This window comes from Myotis daubentonii, chromosome 1 (assembly GCF_963259705.1).
Source record: "Myotis daubentonii chromosome 1, mMyoDau2.1, whole genome shotgun sequence".
In the NCBI taxonomy this organism is placed as follows: domain Eukaryota; kingdom Metazoa; phylum Chordata; class Mammalia; order Chiroptera; family Vespertilionidae; genus Myotis; species Myotis daubentonii.
This window is the reverse complement of record NC_081840.1, coordinates 164,718,659-164,746,598: the sequence shown is the minus strand read 5'-3', so window position 1 is coordinate 164,746,598 and position 27,940 is coordinate 164,718,659. Positions and strand designations below refer to the sequence as shown.

General features: G+C 44.3%; 1 protein-coding gene across 8 annotated transcripts in view; it reads left to right on the top strand.

The window, feature by feature from the left end:
* The first annotated feature begins 23,365 nt into the window (after positions 1-23,365).
* DAPP1 (dual adaptor of phosphotyrosine and 3-phosphoinositides 1) overlaps positions 23,366-27,940 on the top strand; it is a 47,815-nt gene continuing 43,240 nt past the window's right edge. For 2 of the 8 annotated variants that reach the window (XM_059664715.1, XM_059664660.1), the window contains exon 1: positions 24,008-24,230. In XM_059664715.1, the coding sequence (XP_059520698.1) occupies positions 24,130-24,230 (101 nt within the window). In that variant the 5' untranslated portion in view covers positions 24,008-24,129. The other 6 variants (XM_059664670.1, XM_059664706.1, XM_059664679.1 and 3 more) reach the window with 6 other exon arrangements.

The following is a 27,940-nucleotide window of genomic DNA, read 5'->3' as shown; positions in this document are numbered from 1 at the left end:
CAACACAAAACATAAAGTACAGTGGGGCCTTGACTTACGAGTGTCCTGACTAACGAGTTTTTCAAGATACGAGCCGTCTCTCGGCCGATTTTTTGCTTTGAGTTGTGAGCTAAAATTCAGGTTACGAGCCAGCTTCAGATACCCCACCGCTAGTTGGCTCAGCGAACATTACAGTGAACGCCACAACATCAGCCCAGCATCACGTGTCTCACTCGTTCACTTTATGATTTGACATACGAGTAATTTGAGTTACGAGCTCCATCACGGAACGAACTAAACTCGTAAGTCAAGGCCCCACTGTACACCATGCCTGTGTACACAACACTGCACGATGGTTTCCAAAAAGGTCACAACATCTCAAAGTTAAAAGGAAATCTTCAAAGTGATTTCCTCCAAATACAAGAATCTTTTTTCAGTAGCTACAAAGGCAGGTAAAGAAGGATTGGGGGCCATAGAACACTAAGAATAACCAATAAGAATTGAGAAACAGTAATAAATCCTATGAGAATGAGAAGTCAGCCTGCTTTTATCATCACCAGATACGAGCAATTCAGAACAATGTCAATGTTGCTACTTTTCCAGTAGGGGCAGACTACCTTCATTCACTCCCCTCCCCCAGTCCATCCACTATTAGGCCTCTGGTTTAATATAAAATTATATGACTAAGAGCACACTCTTTTCTGTATTTTTTTTTTTAAATAGGTGTTTTCTCCACTTCCTCGCCAGCACTTGTCGTTTGTTGATGATAGCCATTCTGACTGGGTGAGATGGATGGTACCTCACTGTCGTTTTGGTTTGCATCTCTGGGATGATATGAGCATGTTTTCATATATCTCTTGGCCTTCTGTATGTCCTCTTTCATAAAGTGTCTATTTAGGTCCTTTGCCCATTTTTTTTATTGGATTGTTTATCTTCTTTTTCTTAAATTGTATGAGTTCCCTATAAATTTTGGAGATTAAACCTTTATTGGAGATAACATTGGCAAATACGTTCTCCCACATATTTCTTGTTTTGTTGATGGTTTCTTTTGCTGTGCAGAAGCTTTTTATTTTGATGTAATCCCATTTGTTTATTTTCTCTTTAGTTTCCATTGCCCTAGGAGCAATATCAGTGAAGAAATTGCTTCGGCATATGTCTGAGATTTTGCTGTCTATGGATTCTTCTAAGATTTTTATGGTTTCCTGTCTTATGTTTAAGTCCTTCATCCATTTTGAGTTTATTTTTGTGTATGGTATAAGTTGGTGATCTAGTTTCATTTCTTTGCATGTATCTGTCCAGTTTCTTCAACCATTTATTGAAGAAACTGTCTTGACTCCGTTGTATGTATGCTCTTGCCTCCTTTGTCAAATATTAATTGAGCATAATGGTTTGGGTAGATTTCTGGGTTCTCTATTCTATTCCATTGATCTATATGTCTGTTCTTGTGCCAGTACCAGGCTGTTTTGAGAACGGTGGCTTTGTAATACAGCTTGATATCTGGTATTGAGATCCAACCTACTATGTTCTTCTTTCTCAGGATTGCTGCAGCTATTCGGGGTCTTTTTATATTCCAGATGAATTTTTGGAGAGTTTGTTCTAGGTCTGTGAAATAGTCCATTGGTATTTTAATGGGGAGTGCAATGAATCTATAGATTGCTTTGGGTAGTATGGACATTAATGATGTTGATTCTACCAATCCATGAACACGGTATGTTCTTCCATCTGTTTTTGTCTTCCTCTATTTCTGTTTTCAATGTCCTGTAGTTTTCTTAGTGTAGGTCTTTTTCTTCCTTAGTTAAGTTTATTCCTAGGTATCTTAATTTTTTTTATTTTGCAATGGTAAATGGGATTGTTTGTTTAGTTTCTCTTTCTGTGAGTTCATTATTGGTGTATATAAAAGCTATAGATTTCTGGGTGTTGATTTTGTATCCTGCTATATTGCCAAATTCATTTATTAAGTTGAGTAGTTTTTTGATGGAGTCTCTGGAGTTTTCTATGTATAATATAATGTCATCTGTGAATAATGACAGTTTTACTTCTTCTTTTCCAGTTTGGATGCCCCTTATTTCTTCTTCTTGTCTGATTGCTATGGCTAGCACTTCCAGTACTATGTTGAACAGGAATGGTGAAAGTGGGCATCCCTGTCTTGTTCCTGTTCTTAGGTGAAATGGTTTTAGTTTTTGCCCATTAAGTATGATGTTGACTGTAGGTTTGTCATATATGGATTTTATCATGTTGAGATATGCTCCCTCTATTCCAACTTTGCTGAGAGTTTTTATCAAAAATGGGTGTTGGATTTTGTTGAATGCTTTTCTGCATCTATTGATATGATCATGTGATTTTTGTCTTTGAATATGTTTATGTGATGTATCACGTTTATTGATTTGTAAATATCGTGCCAACCTTGCATCCCTGGAATAAATCCCACTTGATCATGGTGTATGATCTTTTTAATATGTTGCTGGATGTGATTTGCTAATATTTTGTTGAGGATTTTAGCATCAATGTTCATCAGGGATATTGGCCTGTAATTCTCTTTCTTTGTAGTGTCTTTCTCTCGTTTTGGAATTAGGATAATGCTGTCCTCATAAAAAGAGTTTGGAAGTATTCCTTCCTCTTGGATTTTCTGAAATAGTTTGAAGAGTACAGGTTTTAGTTCTTCTTTGAATGTTTGGTAAAACTCCCCTGTGAAGCCGTCTGGACCTGGGCTTTCATTTGGGAGGAGTTTTTATTTTTTTATTTTTATTACTGCTTCTATTTCATCAGTGGTTATCTCCTAATTATTGAAAGTGATATTTTGTAACTTATAAGCTATAGAAACAATATAAGGAAGCATTTAAAAAAGTTGTTCATAGGAGAGAACCAAGATGGCGGCATAGGTTAACACCGGAGATTGCTGCCTCGAACAACCAATTCAAATTACACCTAAAAGACAGAACGGACATCATCCAGAACCACAGAAAGGCTGGCTGAGTGGAAATTCTATAACTAGGAAGAAAGAGAATATCATACCGAGACTCAGAGGAGGCGCAGTGCTGAAGTGAAATTCTCAGGTGCGGAGTGCGCACGGAGCGGGCTGGCGGCGGAGGGCGCGGTTGTTTTCAATGGGGAGGGAGCTTCAGACCCTGAGCTCCAGAGCCGGGCGAGTCCCTAGGGACCCAGACTCAAACGGGAGAAACGGGACTGTCTGGCTTCGGTCGGAACTCGAAGGCAGCTTTCTCTCCGAGGTTTGCAGCAGTTAGGGACAGAACTGAGAGCAACCATAACTGCTCTCTCCGGCCCACCCTGTTGATCCTGTGCGACCCACCCCGCCCAAGCCCTGCACAGAGCCATTTGCCAGATAGCCTCAGGCAAAGGCTAGATTAGCACCTCCCCAGAGGACAGAAGTTTTCCCACTGCAGACACAGCTGATTCTCACAGCCAATTGGCCTGGAGGTCAAATCCCCCCAGTATCAACGACAACAATCAAGGCTTAACTACAACAAGACAGCGCACAAAGACCACTAGGGGGTGCACCAAGGAAGCATAAAAAATGCGGAAACAAAGAAACAGGACAAAATTGTCCATGGAGGATATAGAGTTCAGAACCACACTTTTAAGGGCTCTCAAGAACTGTCTAGAAGCCGCTGATAAAGCTGTTGAGATCTACAAGAAATCTAATGAGACCCTCGATGCTATGATAAAGAACCAACTAGAAACTAAGCATACACCAACTGAAATAAAGAATATTATACAGACTCCCAACAGCAGACCAGAGGAGCGCAAGAATCAAGTCAAAGATTTGAAATGCGAAGAAGCAAAAAACACCCAACCAGAAAAGCAAAATGAAAAAAGAATCCAAAAATACGAAGATAGTGCAAGGAGCCTCTGGGACAGCTTCAAGCGTACCAACATCAGAATTATAGGGGTGCCAGAAGATGAGAGAGAGCAAGATATTGAAAACCTATTTGAAGAAATAATGACAGAAAACTTCCCCCACCTGGTGAAAGAAATGGACTTACAGGTCCAAGAAGCTTGGAGAACCCCAAACAAAAGGAATCCAAAGAGGACCACACCAAGACACATCATAATTAAAATGCCAAGAGCAAAAGATAAAGAGAGAGTCTTAAAAGCAGCAAGAGAAAGAAACTCAGTTACCTACAAGGAAATACCCATACGACTGTCAGCTGATTTCTCAACAGAAACTTTGCAGGCCAGAAGGGAGTGGCAAGAAATATTCAAAGTGATGAATACCAAGAACCTACAACCAAGATTACTTTATCCAGCAAAGCTATCATTCAGAATTGAAGGTCAGATAAAGAGCTTCACAGATAAGGAAAAGCTAAAGGAGTTCATCACCACCAAACCAGGATTATATGAAATGCTGAAAGGTATCCTTTAAGAAGAGGAAGAAGAAGAAAAAGGTAAAGATACAAATTATGAACAACAAACATGCATCTATCAACAAGTGAATCTAAGAATCAAGTGAATAAATAATCTGGTGATCATAATAGAATCAGGGACATAGAAAGGGATTGGACTGACTATTCTTGGGGGGGAAAGGGGTGTGGGAGATGCGGGAAGAGACTGGACAAAAATTGTACACCTATGGATGAGGACAGTGGGTGGGGAGTGAGGGTGGAGGGTGGGGCGGGAACTAGGGGAGTTATGGGGGGAAAAAAGAGGAACAAATGTAATAATCTGAACAATAAAGATTTAATAAAAAAATTAAAAAAATAAAAAATAAAAAGTTGTTCATAATTACACTATTCAGAAGTGCTTCCAGCTACCTATTGGCATGTTTCAGGCATTTCCTTCTATCAAATTTTTCTTTCTATGATTGAGATTATTTATTTATTTATATTACAGACACTTAACAAATCACACTTTTATTTATTTATTTATTTATTTTTTAATTAAATCTTTATTGTTCAGATTATTACATTTGTTCCTCTTTTTTCCCCCCCATAACTCCCCTCCTCCCAGTTCCCGCCCCACCCTCCGCCCTCACTCCCCACCCACTGTCCTCATCCATAGGTGCACGATTTTTGTCCAGTCTCTTCCCGCATCTCCCACACCCCTTTCCCCCCCAAGAATAGTCAGTCCATTCCCTTTCTATGTCCCTGATCTACACTAATAAAAGAGAAAAATGGTAATTGGCGTATGGTGATACCCTTTTCATTGGCTAATCAGGGCTATATGCAAATTAACTGCCAACTAAGATTGGCAGTTAACTGCCAACTAAGATTGGCAGTTAACTGCCAACAAGATGGCAGTTAATTTGCATATGTAGGCACAATGCAGGGAGGCGAAAGGGAAAGCAGGAAGAAGCCCCCTGCCACTGACAGTGATCAGAAACCCAGGGGGGAGCGAAGAGCTGGGGGGCAGGGCAAAGGCGGCCCTGGGGCCGCCTTTGCCCTGCCCCCCAGCCATGATCAGAGAATCAGGCACCTTTGCCGCCCTGGCCAGTGATAGCAGGAAGTAGGGGTGGAGCCAGCGATGGGAGCTGGGCATGGTCGAAGCTGGCAGTCCCAGGAGCTAGGGGTCCCTTGCCTGGGCCTAAAGCAGAGCCCACGATCGCGGGGCCACTGCAGCTGCGGGTCCCCGCTGCCCGGGCCGGACGCCTAGGCCAGAGGCGTTAGGCCTGGGCAGGGGTGGAGCCTGCAACCGCAGGGAGCTGGGGGTCCCCTGCCCAGGCCTGACACCTCTGCCAGAGGCCTCAGGCCTGGTCAAGGGGCCGATCCGGTGATTGGTGATTGGAGGGTGATGAGGGTCAACTCCTCTGGCCGAGGCATCAGGCCTGGGCGGGGGCCAGAGCCAGTGATCGGGGGGAGATGGGGGTCCCCTGTCCAAGCCTGACACCTCTGGCGGAGGCGTCAGGCCTGGGCAAGGGGCAGAGCCAGCAATCGGAGGACTCTGGGGGTCCCCTGCCCAGGCCTGACGCCTGGGCCAGAGGCATCAGGCCTGGGCTGGGGGCAGAACCAGTGATGGGGGGAAATGAGGGTCCCCTGCCCAGGCCTGACGCCTCTGGCCCAGGCGTCAGGCTGGGCAAGGGGCTGATCCTGCGATTGTAAGGTGATGGGGGTCAACGCCTGAGGGCTCCCAGTATGTGAGAGGGGGCAGGCTGGGCTGAGGGACACTCCCCCCCCCACACACACCCAGTGCACGAATTTCGTGCACCGGGCCCCTAGTTCTATTATAATCACCAGTTCATTCTGTTCATCAAATTATTTATTCACTTGATTCTTAGATTCACTTGTTGATAGATGCATATTTGTTGTTCATAATTTGTATCTTTACCTTTTTCTTCTTCTTCCTCTTCTTAAAGGATACCTTTCAGCATTTCATATAATCCTGGTTTGGTGGTGATGAACTCCTTTAGCTTTTCCTTATCTGTGAAGCTCTTTATCTGACCTTCAATTCTGAATGATAGCTTTGCTGGATAAAGTAATCTTGGTTGTAGGTTCTTGGTATTCATCACTTTGAATATTTCTTGCCACTCCCTTCTGGCCTGCAAAGTTTCTGTTGAGAAATCAGCTGACAGTTGTATGGGTACTCCCTTGTAGGTAACTGAGTTTCTTTCTCTTGCTGCTTTTAAGACTCTCTCTTTATCTTTTGCTCTTGGCATTTTAATTATGATGTGTCTTGGTGTGGTCCTCTTTGGATTCCTTTTGTTTGGGGTTCTCCAAGCTTCTTGGACCTGTAAGTCCATTTCTTTCACCAGGTGGGGGAAGTTTTCTGTCATTATTTCTTCAAATAGGTTTTCAATATCTTGCTCTCTCTCATCTTCTGGCACCCCTATAATTCTGATGTTGGTACGCTTGAAGCTGTCCCAGAGGCTCCTTGCACTATCTTCGTATTTTTGGATTCTTTTTTCATTTTGCTTTTCTGGTTGGGTGTTTTTTGCTTCCTCGCATTTCAAATCATTGACTTGATTCTTGCGCTCCTCTGGTCTGCTGTTGGGAGTCTGTATAATATTCGTTATTTCAGTCCGTGTATGCTTAATTTCTCGTTGGTTCCCCAATATAACATCGAGGGTCTCATTAGATTTCTTGTAGATCTCATTAAGTTTATCGGCGGCTTCTAAACAGTTCTTGAGAGACTTTAAAAGTGTGGTTCTGAACTCTATATCTTCCATTGACAATTTTGTCCTGTTTCTTTGTCTCCGCATTTTGTTATGCTTCCTTGGTGCACCCCCTAGTGGTCTTTGTTCGCAGTCTTATAGTTAAACCTTGATTGTTGTAGCTAATACCAGGCAGGGTTTGACCTCCAGGCCAATTGGCTGTGAGAATCAGCTGTGTCTGCAGTGGGAAAACTTCTGTCCTCTGGGGAGGTGCTAATCTAGCCTTTGCCTGAGGCTATCTGGCAAATGGCTCTGTGCAGGGCTTGGGCGGGGCGGGTCACATAGGATCAACAGGGTGGGCCGGAGAGAGCAGTTATGGCGGCTCTCAGTCCTGTCCCCAGGGGCTCTGCTTCTCTGAGTCCCAGCACCCGCTGCAAAGCTGGGAGAGAAAGCTGCACTCGCTCTGACCGAAGCCAGACAGTCCCGCTTCTCCCGTTTGAGTCTGGGTCCCTAAAGACTCGCCTGTATCTGGAGCTCAGAGTCTGCGACTCCCTCCCGATTGAAAACAACAACCGCGCCCTCCGCCGCCAGCCCGCTCCGCACACTCCGCACCTCAGAATTTGACTTCAGCACTGCGCCTCCTCTGAGTGTCTGTATGCGTTTCTCTTTCCTCCTAGTTGTAGGACTTCCACTCAGCCAGTGTTCCTGTGGTTCTGGGTGATGTCCCTTCCGTCTTTTAGTTTCACTTTTGAAGTAGTTGTTCAAAGCAGCAAACTCCGGCGTTAACCTATGCCGCCATCTTGGTTCTCCACAAATCACACTTTTAAAGGCTACGTAATAATCTAGTCTATGTCTGTGCCATGCATTTCTTAATTCTGTTAATGTTATACATTTAGGTTGTTTCTAGCCTGTCACCTTTATAAGATAATGTAACAATGAAGATTACTATATTAATATTGAATTTGCCTAATTGTTTTGATTAAAATTTTTAGAATTTTATTTGGGTCAAAGATTAAGTACTTCTTACAAAGACCTTAGAAACTATACTGCTAAGTGGCCAGTTTTCACACCCAGAGCAGTGTATGCAAATGCTGATCATAGCAGATCTCACTGACACTGAGCATTATTAGGGGGTGGAGGAGAGAGAGGGTTATTTGTTTGTTTTCATTTTTGCAATTTGATAAACAAAAAAAATAGTATTCCGTTGCTAATATGATTTATATTTCTTGAACTACCAGTGAGATTTTGCATTTGCATTTTCTCATTCATAAATTGCTCTTCAAGTCCCTTGCCCATATGGTCACCCTTTTGAACTGAGTTTATACTGAAAACCACATGAAGAAGCACTAGTTTTTATAGGTTGCATGCCTGGGTGACTCCTGTGGAAAAACCTTCTCTGCTGCCACATAACCTTGACACCGCTGCCTGAGTCCTGCCTCCTGGAGCCACACACACTACTAGTAAGTGTTCGTTTTTGTTCCACAGACTTTTAAAAAAATCATTGCAGTCCCTCTACAGTTTCTCTTCCCAGATTTATCAACTGTTCACCATCCTAGTTGGACACATTTTAGTTTGCTGGAGTCTGTTAGAGTGATGAACCGAAAAAAATACAGGAAACAAGTTACGGTCTCAGTAGGAGGACGGGCCAGGACTTGGACCTCTCTTGGTATTGGTGCTATTTGTTTCTGTTAATGTTGCCTAAAGTGACCCTAATCATTTTATGTATGTATGTATGCATGTATTTTTTGCTTTTTATTGTTGTTTTTGGTTTGAGGGGTGTTTTTTGGCTGTACTATCTCAAGGGTGTCTCACAGTAAGTAACAAAGCTACCCAAACCCTCACCTCTTTTTCAGATGACCTTCTCACGTATCATATCATTGTGTGCCTAACAGATTGCTATGAAGGTTCAAAAAGCTGGTCTTTACATTGGTGGGAGGTGTGCCTGGCACCACTAGCAATACAAAAAAGTCCATCCACTCTCTTTCTGGCACATGGTTTGATTACATTTCTAGGCTCTGTTGCAGTTGGTAGAGTCACCAATATGTTGTCTTCAGCAGAATGTAGGTGGTTATGTGTATTTTTTTTATTGGCCCAGCCCATAAACACCTGCTCCTCCAGGCTGACTGGAATGATAAATCTGAGAGTAACTTGGAAATCTGTGTGTTAATGATAGCAAGACCACCATCAGCCTGGTTTGTAAATGACTAAGGTGGAGGGTTGCCCCCACTGACGAGTATCTATGCTAGAGAGTTATGTGAATAAGAATTAAACGTCCTCTGTGTTGGAGTATCAAATGTTGGGTCTGCAGGAGCCAATTCAGTACACCCAGACTAACAGAGGAGAAAATGAGGCCTAGGGGAAAAAACCTAGAATGAAAACATTATGTGCCAGTTAGTCATCATTGACTCAGCTCCACGCCCCACCTTCTCTGCTCTCCTTAAGTCACAGTGGGCTGGAAGCCTACAAACTGCATTTCATTGATTCTCTTGCTAGCTGTCTTCCAGAAAGAATTTACCGATTGGGAGAAGAGAGGAAAGAAAGCAATGCTATTTTCTTTTTAAATTTTCTGCTTTCAGCAGTGCATCCAGCAGCAATGGTGGCAGCTGCAAGTTTCAGAAGCGTTAGTGCTGGTTTTCAGCTGTACCGACAGAGGGGTGTCCTCCTGGGTGCCCCAGCGTAGCAGTGGCAGTGTCTCCCTCAGATCATCAACAGGTGTGACCTAGATCAGAGGAAGTTCCTGCCTCATGACCTCCTTCTTACTCCTCTTGTTCTCCCAACATCTTTGTAGCCAGTTTTCTGCATTAGATCCCTGTCTGGATAAAATATCTAGAATAGACTCTCTTTTCTAATCTGGACACCGACATGCACAAATTCCCATCCCAGTGCTGCTAATTACTAACAAGTTCCTTAACATTTCTAAGCTCCACTTTTCTCATCTATTAAAAAATAACAAGAATCATGAAACCTGCTCTGCCTAATTAACATAACATTCATACTATCCCAGGGAAGTGATCATGGAAACTTATAATTTATAGTTACATTATTATATCACATATGGTTTCTGGTTAAGTTTCCTCTTGTTGGGCACATCTTTCTCTTTCTAGAATTTCAGGAGCCTCTTGGATATTTCTAAATCTTAATCCAGTTAACCATATCAATTATTTCTTCTTCTGAAAAAAAAACACGAATATAACCTGCTACAGGAAGAGCTGTTTCTCTATAATCACTGAGGGTGATTCTATTTCTTATTCAAGCACAAAGCTTCAGTCGTTTCAAACCTGTCTGTTGGCAAATGTTGTCAATGAACCAGTCAGCCTGGCTTCCTGTGTCTGTGGGGAGCTAAATGAATGCCAGTACTGGGCTTGGGCACAATATACACGGCAGACACAAAGGAAGACTGACCTCAATATCCCGGGTTAATGTTCCTTGACTTCCACGCCCTTAACTCAGGCCCCTCTTAGACAAAGCAAGACCTCTGCCTTTATCCCTCACATCTTCCTGCCACTCCTGGGAGTTCCCAGAAACACCCCCTCATGGGTGCTGAAGGCCAAGTTCCCTCCTGTTCGCTTGCTCTACCTTTTGTGCCACAGGTCCTTCGGCCACCTTCTCCATGAGGTCGCTCTCTGCACTGCACAGGACTCTACCCACTCCCCTGGCACGCCCCATCCCCTGGGCCACACTGGCTTTTTGGGGGCAGTGGGGTGAAGTAGACAGAAGTAGATGAGAAGTAGATGAGCTAAAACGGAATCAAATGGACTTTGATTCTGTTTTAGCTTTCTCCTTAGATGACTTTGCTTCGCTCCTTTTAGTGGATTTATGGTGTTATCATTTGTAGGATGTTCTTAGAGTGAGAAAAAATAAGTGTGCTGAGATAGACCAGACTGGCCCTCCTGATGTCTTTGGCTAGGCAATGCTTTGTTGTAAGGAGTGTCCTATGTGCTATAGGATGTTCACTGCACCGCACACTAGATGTCAGTAGGTTCCCCAAGTTGTGAAACCAAGAATGTCTCCAGATTCTGCCAAATGTCCCCTGGAGGGGGGAGGGGGGGATTGTCCCCTAATGAGAACCACTGCTTAGGGCCCGTGGATACCACATTAGGACTCTCCAGGGAAACAGAACCAGTAAGACATGTATACAAGAGGTCCTCCAATAACATCATTTTATTCAACATTATTTCCTTCAGTGTCATTTGTTCTAAACAGGGGTGGGCAAACTTTTTGACTCAAGAGCCACAATGGGTTCTTAAACTGGACCGGAGGGCCGGAACAAAAGCATGGATGGAGTGTTTGTGTGAACTAATATAAATTCAAAGTAAACATCATTACATAAAAGGGTACGGTCTTTTTTTTTTTAGTTTTATTCATTTCAAACGGGCCGGATCCGGCCCGCGAGCCGTAGTTTGCCCACGGCTGTTCTATAATGTTGATGACATACTGTAGGAACTTAACTCTTGTTTATATCAGTCTATGGCAAAATTGGTTTCTTTATATGTTATTTTTGCCGCAGTTTCCAGAACTTGTTGACAACATTAAGTGAGGACTTACTCTATATATAGAAAGAGATTTCTTATAAGGAACTGGCTCATGTAATTATGGATGCTGGCAAGTACAAAATCTGCAGATGGGCCAGCAGGCTGAAGACCCAGAGAGCTGAGGTTCTGGTTGGAATACTCAGGCTGTCTGCTGTGGAACCAGGAAGAGCAATGCTACAGACGAAGTCCAAAAACAGTCTTCTGGAGAGCTCTCTGGCTCAGGGGAGGCTAGTCTTTTTGTTCTATTCACGCCTTCAATTATTGGATGAGTGTTGGGGTCCAGCCTCAACAGGTCCAGGGGTTCCCAAAGGTGTGGACAGAGTCGGTGAAGAAGGAATGACACGGAGACAGTGTTCAGTCAATCAGCATAGTCAGGTTCTCTATTGTTCTGTTACATCTGTATTTATACCATTTGATCCTATAAGCATGCCTCTATAATCACATCATAGTATGTTTTGGGTAACCTTCTACAGTTCCTTGTTTTCTTTCCATAATTTCTTATCTGACCTTTGCCAAAAAAATCCTGTCTCTATCTAGTTCTGTTGATTTTAATCTTGTCTAGATTAATCTCTGTGTTCCATTATAAGGGCTATTCCAAGGTCGCTGCTCTATTGGTGAGCTACAAGGAAGTGACTGAAGGAGATTATCCTACCCAGTAAAGGTTATGTCCTCCCAGCCTCGATGCTTGCCTTCCCTGGGACTGCCCTGTGTTGGTGGGTCTCCAGGGGTATAGGCTTTGGTGCTTTCCCTGGTGGGCAGACCCCTGGGGATGTGGGCCCAACAAGTCCCAAATTTATTGCCAACAGTCTTAGTCCAAGTTCTTCATAAGTAGTATATGGTATTTCTGTAACTCTAGGGGCTTTCACTGATTTATTCTCTTCCTTAGTCCTGTTAATCCCTAACTCCAGGGAAAAATTCTCACCTGGGGAAACAACCTTTCTTGGGAAGGTGGTCCTGTTTAAAACACATAGCGCTAAGAGGGGGAGCAAACATATGCCATATACACCAGGTCCCTTGAAACATAAGCTGTGCAGATGTTTCATCCCTGCAGCGACTGTGTCAAGCAGCAAGGGTGGACCGGCTTCTGGCAGATGAGGCCCACCCAATTATGAAGAGCAATTTGCTTTACTCAAAATCCATCAATTTAATCTCATTCAAAAACACTGTCACTGAAACACCCAGATTAATGTTTGACCAACTATGTGGGCAGCTGTGGCCCAGTCAATATGACCCATAAAATTAACCATCACCCATCGCAGATACATAGAATCAGGACACTTAAAGTCCCTGCTCCTGGAGCTCACAGTCTAGGCAGTGACCCAGATGACAAGTGTTTCAGTTATCTGTCACAGAGTAATGAACCACCCCAAACTTTTACATATGTGTGTGTGTGTGTGTGATTTCAGAGAGGAAGGGAGAGGGGGAGAATGATAGAAACATCAATAAGAGAGAATCATTGATCGGCTGCCTCCTGCACGCACCCTAATGGGGATGGAGCCCACATCCTGGGCATGTGCCCTTGACCAAAATCAAACCCTTCAGGTCGAAGGCTGATGCTCTATCCACTGAGCCAAACTGGTTAGGGCTGTGCCTGTATTCTTTATACCCAAAATTCAAACAGGACATAGAGGGATGTCTCATTTTTGCTCTTCAATGTCTGGGACCTCATTTGGCAAAACTCAAACCACTGGGAGTGACTTTAATGGCTGGAGACTGGAATCATCTGGAGGCTCCTTGTCAGTCGTGTCTAGAACCTGGACTGAAATGAGTCGTGTCTAGTCCCTGGGCTCCTTTGGGACTGCCAACCAGAGCACATACATGAAACACTGCATGTGACGTGGGCTTCCCTCAGCATCACACCTGGATTGTAAAGAGAACACCTTGGAGAGAATGTCTGAAGTGTGAATGGTCCAAGAGACGTGGCAGAAAGGTCATTCATGTCACCTGCACCACATTCTATTGGCCACAAATGTGTCACCAGCGTCAGGCCAGATTCAAAAAGGGTATTGGGTACTACCTCTACTTTTTTTTTTAATGTAAATTTATTTGTTAACCCAACCATACATTTGCTTACTATAAGAAAAAATTAATACATATACAACTGTTTTGATAAACACAGACATTTGAGATCAGGAGTTATGAGGCAGTTATATCAGCCCACTTCTGCAATTCGTTTTTGGTTGCACATTAGTGAGATAGTCTCACCCTCAAGGTAAGTATTTGCAAATGGTAACAGGTTCTATTCCCTCATCCAAGAGCACACTGTGTGGCCCCCACCCATTGATGAGAGAGTGACCAGGTCACATTGCAGGTTCTGTCAGATGGGAGAAATAGATGGATAGATAGATGATAGATAGATTACAGATAGCTAATATATAAGTGTATGTAATATTATTTGCCACCACAAGTAAGCAAATATCCTATATAATTAGTTCAGGTAGAGCTAAGCAGAAGTGCTATTCACAATATTTAGATTGCAAATGAGTACAAAGGATCTTTTGGGGATGATGAAAATGTCCTAAAAATAGATTGTGATGACAGTGGCACAACTCTGTAAATTTACTAAAAATAATTGAATTGTACCCTTAAAGAAAATGAACATATGTTATGTAAATTACACCTCCGTACATCTGTTAAATACACAATTAGCAAGTCACGGGCACTGAAGAATCAGAACAGACACAGATGCTGGCCCTCGTGCTGGGACAGGGCCCCAGAGGCTCCTTCAGTTAGTGGGGAGGGAAAGGTCTCAGGTGTCTGGGGGACACAGGTGGCCAAGATGACAGGGAGAAACTTAGGGGTTCAGAACAGTGGCTACTTCCAAACTTGTATGGAAGTATTTTCGTATTTTAACAAGCAACACCAAGTGTTTTGAAGCAATAAGGCAGAGTAAGGGAATGATAGGCCTGGGGCAGTAGGAGAAGCATTTTATTTTATTTATCTTCACCTGAGGATATGCTTTTATTGATGAGAGAGAGAGAGGGAGAGAGAAAGAGAGAGAGAGAGAGAGAGAGAGAGAGAGAGAGAGAGAGAGAGAGAGAGGAGATGCTTCCTGTATGCGCCCTGACTGGGGATCAAACCCACCACCTACCTAGGATATGTGCCCTGACTGGGAATTGAACCCACAAACTCTTGGGGTACAGGACAATGCTCCAACCAGCTGAGCCACCCAGCCAGGGCTGGAGAAGCATTTTAGATTTGTAGTAGTTAGGGAAGCGCTTTCTGAGAAGGTGACCTTTGAACGAAACACTTAAATGAAGTGAATGAGGAAACTAGATAATATCTGGAGGGAGAGAGAGCCAGGAAAAGCGAAAAGCAACTACTAAGCCCTGAGGCAAAAGTGAGTCACGTTCAAGGAGGAGCAGGGAGGCGGGAAGAGCTAGTTTGAAGAGAGGGAGTAGAGGACTAAACAAGTATTTGTTTCATATCATCTAGGGCACTGGTCGGCAAACTGCGGCTCTCGAGCCACATGCGGCTCTTTGGCCCCATGAGTGTGGCTCTTCCACAAAATACCGACTTCTGCGCATGGGCCGCGAAGTTTCAATCGCACTGTACGTGAAGGCCCGCATGTGGTATTTTATGGAAGAGCCACACTCAAGGGGCCAAAGAGCCGCATGTGGCTCGCGAGCCGCAGTTTGCCGACCACTGATGTAGGGAGATACCCTGTCGCTACTTTAATAACAAAGCAACTGAACATACTGGTAGGAACTGAGATAAAGTCCATAGAAGCCATGAACTTGAACCTTGACATTCCATCCCCTTGGCCCTGATGGAGCTCTCCTATGAATGCACAGTGGATGAGGGGCACATATGGCCCTCGGGAAATATTGAGAGAACGGAGCTTTTCCTGGGTGACATAGCACAGGGAGATTCCCAGGGAACCACAACGCCAGGCAAGGATTTCCCTACTGCTGCAGAGGACTCTTGGTTCCCACCTTCCCTGGAATGGGCTTTGGGACCCACAGCTGCATAACCTTCACACACTTGAAGATGACATGGAGGAATTCAATCAAGGCACTGGTTTAGTGAATGGAGCAAATATTTCACATTAAGTAAAGGAGACTGCGAATGGAGTTCCAGACTGAATATTGAACATGAAAAGTGGGAAAACAACAGAGAAGAGGAGAATAAGAAAGAGGAAAGGGGAGAGGTTGGAAAGGTTTCTGTGCAGTGTATGCTTCTGGCAGATGTCTGGTTTGTCTGGAGTGCCTGGACCCTGGGAGCCCAGACTCTGGAAAGCCGTGGTGGACTGCTACAAAGACTTTCTTCCAGAGGAGATCAATGGCCTGGGACATTGGGAGGTGATCACTGCAGTCTTTCAGCTGCTCAAGAGCTAGCGCTTCTATCAACATTATTTGATAAAAAGGAGAGGTATGGATGAAAAGAGGGGTTCTATGGAAAGTAACCTCACAGGTGATCTGATCATAAATGACTAACTGGCAGGTCACGGTGTGTAGTCATGCCATAGGCTATAATTTTTTAATAAAAGGTTCTTTGCCTTAAGCAAGCCCTGACCATTGTTTCCATGCATATAATACACCTTTGAAATAAACCATAACCACCTTCAAGAGAGCACTATACTAAAGAACCATACTAAAATCCAATGCCCACCTTGCTTTCTCCAATCTTCCTTATGTCCCTTCTTTCATTTCAAAGGCATTTAAAAAAATAGCTGCAAAACTATTCATCTTCAGAGGATCTGAGATCTTGCTCCCTGGCATGTGCTGTCAGTCCGGCTCAAATAAACTCTTACAAAAATTCTCTACAGGTTTGGATGCTTCTTATGCTAACGAAGAGATTGTAACATTTTTTAAAAAAAGAATAGTTTGTTGCCGAAACCAGTTTGGCTCAGTGGATAGAGCGTCGGCCTGCGGACTGAAGGGTCCCAGGTTCGATTCCGGTCAAGGGCATGTACCTGGGTTGCGGGCACATCCCCGGTGGGGGATGTGCAGAAGGCTGCTGGTCGATGTTTCTTCTCATCGATGTTTCTGACTCTCTATCTCTCTCCCTTCCTCTCTGTAAAAGATCAATAAAATATATTTTTAAAAAAAGAATAGTTTGTTGATTTTTAGAGAGAGAAGAAGGGAGAAGAGAGAAACATCAATGTGAGAGCTTAATGTTGATCACCTGCTTCCTGTATACCCCCTATCTGGGATCAAGCATAACTTTTGCCACTGTATTGAGATTGAAATGTTTTCTTCTTGATGAATTCCTCAAGACCAAACTATATCCATTAGTGTGAGGGACCACTGAGAGGAGAGCTTATGTCTTGTTCACTTTTGTGCCCCTTCCACTCAGCCCAGGACCTTGGGAGTCAATAGTGGCAGCTTGACAATTCTTGTTTGATTGATGGTAAAGACCCTTGTCTGAAGAATTTGGTAGAAAGATGACAATTGAGCTAACTTTTTATTTTGGTCATTGTGTCAGTTTGAGTTTCTGGATAGAAACTAGATGCCAAGATGGAACTAGACGAGCAGGACATGTCTTAGGTGGGAATGCCTGTGAAGGATGAAGAGGAGGAGGAGAGGAGAAGACCTGGAGGGCCCCAGACCACAGTGTGGATCCGTGTGCTAGGTTCCAGAGCTGCCACAGCAAAGTGCCTGCCCTGGGTAGCCACGAACAATTGAAATCTATTCTCCCTGCATTTGGGAGGTCAGAAATCTGAAATCGAGGTTTCTTCTGGCAGCTCTCTGTTGTGGAAGAAGCTGTCCCCTCTCCTGGCTCCTGGTGGTTGCTGGCAGCCCTTCGTTTTCCTTGGTGGGTAGATACATCACTCCAGTCTTTGCCACTGCCTTCACACCACTGTCTTCCCTCCGTGTCTTCTAAAGACCTTCTTGTGAGGACATGAGTCATTGGTATTAAGGACCACCCTAATCCAGTATGACCTCATCTTAACGAATTATATCTGTAAAGAATCTATTTCCAACTAACATCACATTCTGAGGTTCTAGGAGGTAGACATGAATTTGGGGGGAGGGGCACTGTTCAACACAGTACACGCTGACACCTGTGAAGGGAGAGCAAGAGGAAAAAGGGGAATGGGGTACAAAGAGCCTCAGTCCTAAGAAAATCTCCATCAGGCCAACAGGCAGCCCCAGGACAAAAACTGCCCATGAGAGATGTTGACATTGGGCAAGAAGAGTCCAGCTTTAGTACCCTTATTGCCACACCCTCACACCAGGTTCTTTCCAGAACAGGGTTTGTGTGGCTGCCACAGAGGGGCTTGAACATAAAAGTTATGTTCCGACCCTGGACATTGTAGCTCAGTTGGTTGGGCAGCCTTTCGTGCACCAAAAGGTTGCTGATTCGATTCCCGGTCAGGGCACAAGCAGTACAGATGAAGGCCACAACCCAGGCGTGGGACCAGGGGGGCAGAAAACCATCACAAGAAGCAGTATAAAACTGTGCTGAGGCTGGAAGATGCAAAGGAGTTAGCCGGAGGAAGCACAGGGGAGGGCACCCCAAACAGAAGCAGAGTGTGTACAAAACAAATGTATTCCTGAAGGCGTTGGTGGTATAGTGGTGAGCATAGCTGCCTTCCAAAACAAATGTATTCTTTATGGGACTAAATTTAAGTGGCGCTTGAGTCTCCTCCACCCTGGGGAAGAAGAAAGGAGAAACCATGGCCAGAGAGTTTCTCAGGAGTGGGTTTTGAGTTGTGCTGGTGCTGAGGATACATTGTGGAACTTTCCTAAATCTACCCCTACTCCTCACTCCTTATCCAGACTCGTTCCTTGTTTGGCATGAGATTTTGGAGACCCTGTCTGGAGTTGGGAGTTAGACAGACACAGATATGACTGAAGGTCTGAGGAATCCAGTTAAAAATCTGTTTGCCTTTGCCTGAATTTATCAATGAGAGAAAAATGTGTAAGTAAGGAAAGAGTGTAATATGATCAATATTACTTACCAATGAGGCCTGAAGAATGGTTCTGGATAGAATCTGAGAGAATTCTCAAACCTAGCTTAATCCAGTTCCATGGAGGAAGCTACACTCAGGCTGTCTGGATATGGCCATAGCTCACCAACTTGGAGAAATGGGTCACCTCCAACCAGTGCAACGCTGGAACAGCTTCCCCGCCCCCACCGCACATTCTCAAAAAAGAGTGAGTCATGTAGACACAGAGATCTGGAGATATCTCTGTAGAGATAGAGATGAGGACTGTAGCTTGAGTAGCTACCCCAAGGAACGTTGGAGATCAGGAAGGAGCAATGACACCCACATAGACAGAACATGGACCATGATGGCCTGGTGCAGGCCCAATATATAGTGAGGTGCCTGGGAGCAGCCGATACTGGGGTTCCACATAGCAGCCGAGAAGGGAGTAGAAATCAAAACACAAGCCAGAGTTCAAAGTCAGGTCTGTATACCACATGGCCTAAATGGGTTGGTGGAAGAAAAACTGACCGACACAAGTAGAATGATTACCAGGAGGCATGGTGAGAAGAAAAGCCAGGGTGGGGTGCCAGCGTTCAGCAGAGGGTGAAGTGTGTGACCAGTCTCGACCCGCAAGCTCAAAGGGGAAGAGCTGAGCTGCCTTCTCGCCACCACTTGGATAGTCATCTGCCTAGTTGAGATATCCACTTGCCTGTCATTGTCATTTCTCAAAATATACCTTTATAAAATATTTCCTGAGCACCTGGGAGCTCATACCATGGCTCTACTGGGCTTAATTTTTCAGAATTTTAAATCATCCAGGAAACTGTTTTGTTTTTTATTGTAAAGAATGTATTATAAAGGTAAAATATAAAGTGTTTAGATCTTTTCTTTCTCTTTCTGTGGAAACTCTTTCTATTTCTGTTTCCAGTTTCCCACTCTCCCGGAAGAAGCAGGGGTTAGAGTGAACTTGATGAGTTATAGCCATACCCAGACACCCTAAGTCAACACAGAAGCTAGGACTACTTGTATGGACAGGTGAAGAAAAAAAAAAATGGGGTCCCAATTAATTTTTAAAAAGCCAATCACCTTAGACTGTGATACTATATTAAGTGATCACATAACTGGAGCAGAGAACACAGAGGTTGTGGCTTGAAGTAAAACGCCATTATTTTTGCCCTGGCTGGTGTTGCTCAGTGGTTAGAGTGTTCGCCTACACACCAAAGGGTCACCGGCTCAATTCCTGGTCAAGGGCATGTACCTGGGTTTCAGGTTCAATCCCAGTCCCCATTCAGGGCACATGCAGGTGGCAACCAATCAGTGTGTCTCTCTCACATCGATGTTTCTCTCTCTCTCCCCCTCCTTCCCTTCCACTCTCTCTAAAAATCAAAGGAAAAAATATGCTCATGTGAGGCTTAATGAAAACAAAACAAAACAGAAATCTCCAATATTTTTGAAAGCAATATGGCATCCCTGAGCTTGCCACAGAATTAGGAGGAGAGATGGAAGCCCTCCTTTTGGAGAGATGACCTGCAGCTAAAAAACAATGGTCAGTTCCTTCTTTGTCTGCTATGCTTCTGTTCCAATTGAACTTGAAATTTCTTATTTTTCGTGGGTGGGAAGAACCAAACAGTGAGAAACAGTAAGGGTCCCTCAACCCCAAACTATGGTAACCTCAGTCCATGATAATTCCAAGCCATGGTTTCCCTTTCAAGAATGTATCTTTTCTTTCCCACCATCATAGATGATGGAGAAGAAAGAGTGTTTAGTGAACGGTAAATAGGTAGCAAGGGCGCTCATAGAACCATTCCCACTGTGGAGGGCTTAAGTAGAACTGCCATTGCCGGGTGACCAGGTGAAAATCAGACATTGTGATATGTAAGTTTTCTGTAGAAATAAATAAATTAGAAAAAGATCGAAAAGGGTCTACCAGCAGTATGCTAAGCAAAATAAGCCAGTCGGAGAAAGATAAATATCACATGATCTCACTCATATGTGGGATATAATGAGCAACATAAACTGATGAATGAAAATAGCTCCAGAGACAGGGTAGCACTGAACAGACCGTACAACCTCATAGAGAAGGCAGGGGCGGGGGGAGTTAGAGATTAACTAAAGGACCTGTTTGCATGCATATTAGCATAACCAATGGATACAGACACTGGGGCAGTGGGGGCTTGACCCCCGGGGGTGGGAGTGGCTGGGGGCGGTGGTGTCAATGGGGGAAAAAAGGAGACTTGTAATACTTTAAACAATTAAAAATAAATAAATAAATACATTTTTTTAAAAAAGGAAGAAAAGGATCTTCCACTACATGGAGTTGTTTCTGTCAAAAAGTTCTCTTCAGAGGAGCCTCAAGTATTAGAAGCTCATTCTTCTAATAAAGAAATTCAAATCTGCCGAAACTGGTTTGGCTCAGTGGATAGAGCGTCGGCCTGCGGACTCAAGGGCCCCGGGTTTGATTCCGGTCAGGGGCATGTACCTGGGTTGCAGGCACATCCCCAGTGGGAGATGTGCAGGAGGCAGCTGATCGATGTTTCTCTCTCATGGATGTTTCTAACTCTCTATCTCTCTCCCTTCCTCTCTGTAAAAAATCAATAAAATATATTTAAAAAAAAAAAAAAAAGAAATTCAAATCTGGATGAAATAGCTCTCCCCAAATTCCCTTTATGAGAAAATTGATGATTTGAGTGTGATTGCCATTCCAAAAAAGGCCTAATATTTTTGATAAGTAAGATATTTTCCAACAAAGAATAAGATTTTCCAAAATTGTTAAAACAAGGTAGATTGTTCATGTCTGTTTCCGTGTCCAATATCGGCATGGAAAGAATTAGGCACTATGAACCCGCACCACTGAAGAGATTATCAAAATTAATAAGACATGAATTATGTGGTTTTTTAAAATATACTTGCACTTGTTTAGAAGCAACAGTCTCATGTAAAATATAATACCAGACGGTTTTATGAACGTCCAGTAATTCTGTTGAAACCACCTAGTGATGGTGCAGCAACTGGTTCCACCACAATGCTGAACATGTACTTCGTGGAGCAAGGGGTTGATGGGGGATGGGGAAGAGAGGGATCCTGGGAAAATGAAATAAGTGACACAATGAAACAATGCCGTCACAGGGGAGGACAACAGATGGGATAGCAAAATGAGAAAGGGGGAGTGGCCGGAAGATTGAAGAAAGGAAGAGGCTTGTCTTAGTAAACTGCTACTTTTCTGAAAAGCAAAGAAAAGGGAAAAAGGCTAAAAAAAGAAAAAAGAGAATTTGCTAAAACAGGAACAAAATAGAGACTAAAACACCGAACAAAGGGCTATAGAAGGAGAACAGGAAATCTGCTGCCCGCTGGTCTCCTGTCTCTGCCGCAGGCACATTCTGCACCTCCCTGGCCAGGACTGGCAGCTGTTACACGTGGATCCTGCACTTCTCTCTGAACAAACTGTATCTGAAAGAATTTTAAATGCGCTTATACAATCAGCATGTGATATCAGAGCCTCATCTCCCCCAGGCTGTCTCCAGACACTCAGGAATTTCTGGCAATCAGAGGAATCCAGGGTCTCACAAATCTCAGACACCCAGAAGTAATAGCTTTTAGAGCAGCCTCGGCCCGTTTGAAATGAATAAGACCGTACCCTTTTATGTAATGATGTTTACTTTGAATTTATATTAGTTCACACAAACACTCCATCCATGCTCTTGTTCCGGCCCTCCGGTCCAGTTTAAGAACCCATTGTGGTCCTCGAGTCCAAAAGTTTGCCCACCCCTGTTTTAGAGGCACCTCTCACCAACAGCCGAGGTGTTACCAGACAGCACCCGAGTCCGTGGGAGAGGGCTGTCCTTAACCTCCATCCTTGTCTTCTCATATAAGTGAATTTATATGAGAGACCTTGACTGCTTTGTGAAAAGCCAATTTATTAAAGCATATACCTTATTGTAAAGCAAAGCCAGCAAACCTATACATCTGGCTTATGAAGCACAGGCAGGCTCTCAGCTACCTGAAGAGAGAGTTGGGTGGGGTCTGAGGCGTTCTATACCCTCTTGGCTATAGGTTTCAAAATTCCTCTGCTGAATATTTTAGTGCAGATTAATTCTCAAGGTCCCTTTTTTCACTTTGTTGTGGCTTTCCCAGAATTCTTGAGAAGCAACTGGCAACTTTGTCTTGCCAAGCCTTGAGACTGCTGGCTTCTCTGCTTCGGGAGAGACACTGTCCTCCTTTCTCCTTTCCCCGCCCCTCTCTGCATTCTCTCCTTGGGGAAGTTTTTAACCATTTGCTCTTAAGTGTCCTTGGCTGGGAAGATAATGACTGGCTAGTTACAAGCTGGCTGCAAATTGCCCACACTGCCTGACATGATTGTAACTTTCCTGTCTCAGTTTCCCTATTCCTCCCGCCCTGGAATCCTGTCACATAGGGAAGGACATTAAGGAGAGGTAGAATGCTAGCAGGCCCCAATCAGCCTCTCCTTTAGAACGCTCTGCGGTCTTGGTATCCTAGAGACTAGTCTCCTCACACGTCAATGTGCAGGGAGTCACTTTGGGGATCTGATTCCAATGCAAATGCTGGTTCAGAAGGGCTGGGATGAACCCGAAATTCTGCATTCCGATAAGCTGCCAATGGTCCTGTTCCTCCTACAGGGACGGCCGCTGGGAAAAGCAAGTTATAGAGCCCTCTGGTGAACCCTGAGTGAGTCAGGCGTGACTAGACAGAGAGAGAGAGAGAGAGAGAGAGAGAGAGAGAGAGAGAGAGGACAAGACCAGAAGCACACCCTCTCCTGCTGGCAGGCACACGGAGAAGGCATGTAGCACACATGTTCTTATGCATGCATCACTGCACTTTGTCCAGCTCTCCAGGATTCAGAGTTACTGCAGTCTCCCTTAAGGACTCCCAGGCAGATGGCATTCTCTACCCATGAGTCTGGACACCAAGCAACAACAAAAGCAACCCCAGCTGTAGGCCTGCCCTGTGAAGAAGTGGCGGGGAGTTCTCACACGCCCCAGTAGTTGGCCGCAGGCTGCCCCATCCTACTTTTCCTACGTTCCTTCTTCTCCCCTTATCTTTCTTCCACGGAGGAAACAATAATTGTCTCTGAATCATGCCTACCTGAAAGTCAAGCGTATGTTGGAAACTTGGATAACTGAAGCAGAAATACTGAGAAAGTGCGAAAAACCAGACTTCAGGATGGAAGTTAGTGATTTGACTCTGATCTGTTTACCCACGCTAATGATGTTCCTGAAATAGAAGCTTCCTCCGTGTTCTGTGTGTTCATGTGTGAGGCCGAAGGTGGGGTGTGAATGAGTGCATGCCCCGCCCTCTACAAAACAGGGGCTGACACACTGGGGAGACGCTGCTGCGGTCCGGCCTCAGGAGAGGAGTTTGAATTAATGGTGCAGTCCCGGTTGGGGTGCTGTCATGCTTATTTCCTTTGACAGACACTGCAGGTTGCGTGATCAGTGTGGGTGTCCTCAGAGGTGGGAGCTACGTTCGCATGCTTCCTGACTGACAGAACACTCCCGGTGCCCGGGGGCCAGGGTGGCGAGTGTCGGTGGGAGGAGTAAGCAAGTTTCACTTCCTTGCCAGTGGAGACTCACAGCTGGCTTCTCTCAAGGAGGAGGAGTGTGAGAAGCAACAGAGCTCATTTCTCTGCCTCTTCCCTCAAAGCACCTGCCAGGGGCTGCGCGGACCAGACGTGAGGAGCGTGAATGGGCAGAGCAGAGTCTCTAGAAGGCAAGATGAGCGCCCAGGATCCTGCAGATCTGTGGAGCACGTCCGATGGAGAAGCTGAGCTGCTGCAGGACTTGGGGTAAGAGAGCAGATCCGCTTTTCAAAGCGCGTCGTGGGTGAACATTGACTGTCCGCTCCCACCCTAATGCTCCCTTGGATGAAGGGTGATCTTTAGCACTCTGCCACCCACTCTTCTATCCCCTCCGCGTTTTACTCATGTGTCTGTTAGGTGTCTTTCCGCTTGGGGCCAATGGCATTGTAAAAGCACATATTGTTTTTCCCTGATGTGAAAGCAGGTAGATGCGGAAAATGAGACAAAAGTTAAATGCTGGGCATTCTTGGAGAGTAGGGATAGCGCTGGGATGTGTGAGTTGGTGTTGCTTGGTTTCCTTGCGATTGATCTGGTTTATAAATAAATGTGCTGTTAAAATTGTTGCGCTCTAAGCTGTTGCGGGTAAGATAAACTGAAAGCCTACACTCCTACTGTACAGGAGAGGGACTTTTCAAGAGAAAGGAGGAAGTGTCTACAGCGATGTCCGCATGCCTTTCTTTCTCCTGACACTGCATTTGTGAGCTTATCTGCAGGGGCAACTGTGAGCCTTTTAAATACTAGCAACTCAGAAAGAGGATACAATTTCTGCCTCAAGCAGGTAGTGAGTTCCAATGGGTGGAGCCGTCATAGTCCTGTCTTTAAGAAGGGACCAGATGAGACAGCTCATCAGGACATTTAATTAGAGAAACAAACATGACCCAGAGAGGAATAGGGGATTTCCTAGAGACGCTGCGCCTTTACCCTAAAGTACCGGGAAGAGCCTGGTGAGGCTGGTTTCCACACCTGTGCTTCATGAGAGGCGCGACCTGCACCTTATGTCTGAACAAACAGCTCAAGTCTTCACAGCAAGCCAATGACATAGGAACTGTTACCATCTCCATCTTACAAAGGAAGAAAATGAGCACCGAAGGGTTGAATAACTTGCCTCTATCACACATCAATTAAATGGCGAAGCTGGGATTCCAGCTTTCCAAAGTCAGTGTTCTTAACAGGAAACACTGAAGCAGGGTTCAAATCTGTCTGCATGAAGAAAGCAGAGATTGTGTCTTTGGTGCTGCACGGTTGTAAAAGATCTCAGTAGGTCCTGTCTGTAGATTTTAAATTTGAGGCCTCAGAATTGAACTCTAACTTCAGAAGGGAAATCAGATATACTAGCTAAAATTTTCTATAAAGTAAACTCCTATCCTTGGGAATTCAGAGTTCCAAGACATCACTAGCCTTCTAGGTTTCCTCAAAGAGAAAAGGTAAAGTGCCCTTGAGCATACAAAATGGGTGTCATAAGTGCAGACACTGAAGGTGGATGCCTGGGCTCTCACTTGTAGCCTTATTAAATTATTAAACTACCAGAGGCCCAGTGCATGAAACTCGTGCATGGGTAGGATCCCAAGGCTTGGCTGGCGATCAGGGCCGATCTGTAGGGCAACCAGCGGGGCGATCAGGGGGCTCCAGCTAGCACCTGCCTTGGCTGGCCTGGGGCCTGAGGGCTGGGGGCAGCTCCTGCATTGAGTGTCTGCCCCCTGGTGGTCAGTGCATGTCATGGCGACCGGTTTTCCGCTGGTCAGTCCATCATTCAGTCAATTTGCATATCAGGCTTTTATTATATAGGATAATTCTTTAGTGCATGCTTCCTTGTCTATATTCCCAGCCCACAATCAGTAGGAAGCCCCCAAGGAGAAGAGACCCAAGGAGATATTCAACTCTGTTCCTTTAATTCAATAATCCCTGAGCTTAGACTCTGTGTTTGAGTTCATTGGCACTCACTTAGATGACAAGGTGAGCTAGCTGATGTCCCTTCTCCCCACCATAATGCCCATGGCAACTACATAGGAAACCCACAAGGAAACAGATCTGTGTCTTCCCTCCATGTGCAAAGAATACACGTTCAATACAACCTAGAAACAACCCCAAATAGGCATTTATGTCCAGACTTCTCTATTTCAGAACGCCTGGGAATTTATTAAGCATTTGAGGGTGGTTTCTGTAACAACAGGCAAGCAACAATTATCTGGGGAAATTGCTCTATAGTTGTGGTTCTCAACCTTGGCTGCACACTGGAATCACCCAAGAAGTTTTTAAAATTTCTGCTCAGACCACAGACCAAACAAAAGACATCAACATATTAGGAGTTAACTTTTTCTTATTAAACTTTCCAAGGGATTCCAGAGTGAGACAAGGTTGGGAATCACTGTGTAGAATATCAACCCATCAGAAGTGCTGAGCAAATGTGGCTTTATTTCTTATTTATTGGGTATGTAACTGGATTTTTTTTATTTTATTGATTTTTTACAGAGAGGAAGGGAGAGGGATAGAAAGTTAGAAACATCGATGAGAGAGAAACATCGACCAGCTGCCTCCTGCACACCCCCTACTGGGGATGTGCCTGCAACCAAGGTACATGCCCTTGATCAGAATTGAACCTGGGACCCTCCAGTCCACAGGCCTATCAATGCTCAATCCACTGAGCCAAACCGGTTAGGGCCCTGTAACTGGATCTTGTCGCCATCTATACATGTTGACATTTTGTTTGTTGATTGGGAGCAATTTGTTGAAAAATTTTATTGAAGCATATTTTAGAGACTATAAAACTCACTCATTTCAAATGTAGACAACTCAACAATTTTTATTTATTTTTTATTTTTGAAATATATTTTATTGATTTTTTACAGAGAGGAAGGGAGAGGGATAGAGAGTTAGAAACATTGATGAGAGAGAAGCATCGATCAGCTGCCATCTGCACACCTCCCACTGGGGATGTGCCCGCAACCAAGGTACATGCCCTTGACCGGAATCGAACCCGGGACCCCTCAGTCCGCAGGCCGATGCTCTATCCACTGAGCCAAACCGGTTAGGGCCAACTCAACAATTTTTATTGATTTTAAAGAGAATACAACCATCACCACAAGTCAGTTTTAGAACAGTTTCATCTCCCTGATGAGAACTCTGAGGAGCATGGCTGATTTAAAGGGACTCAATGGTGTGCTGACAAACCACATAGAAAAGGGGTAGTACTGATTTCCGGAGTCTGCCTATTTCCCTGATATAAATACTCCTACCTCGAACCATGTCAAGCCACCAAGGATTTAACAACCAGCTTGCAAAACTGCTGAAAATTTCCTATTTGACTTGAGCCAGTACTTGCCCCTCCAGGACATCACTGATATACCTTTTCTAGGTAATAACATATGAGAAGACTTGAAAATGACTCGTTGCCTATGGCAGAATTCTGAATATAAATGAAGTTTTGTTCCCCAACCATTAAGTCACTGGTTAGGTATGACCTGTACCAAAATTTCTGGTTAATTTAGATTTTTTTGAAGCTCCATAAAAACAAAAATGATTTAATGTACTTGAAAGATAAAAATAGTTTTAATGGCTTCATTTTAAAAGTATTTTAATAGGTTGTTTGATTAGATAGCTAGATTTTTACACTTGGATTTTTGATAGCTACAGACAGATAACTTGTCAGACACATTCCCTCAGGTGTTGATTAAATTAAAGAGATAGCAGATGTCTTTGTCTTTTGGTCCCTAGTTTTCTTCAGGCTATAGAATATGTAAACTCTGCAAATTAAACCCTGACCTGCAGCCAACCCCTCACCTGCCTGTCTAGGACACACATGACTTGCTCAGAGCACAGTCTTACTCCTTCTGAAGTACTTCCGTAACTCAGATGGATTTCTGTGTCTCATTTATAGAAATCCATAAATGAAAAACATTTATTTTCTTTCATCTTGAAGG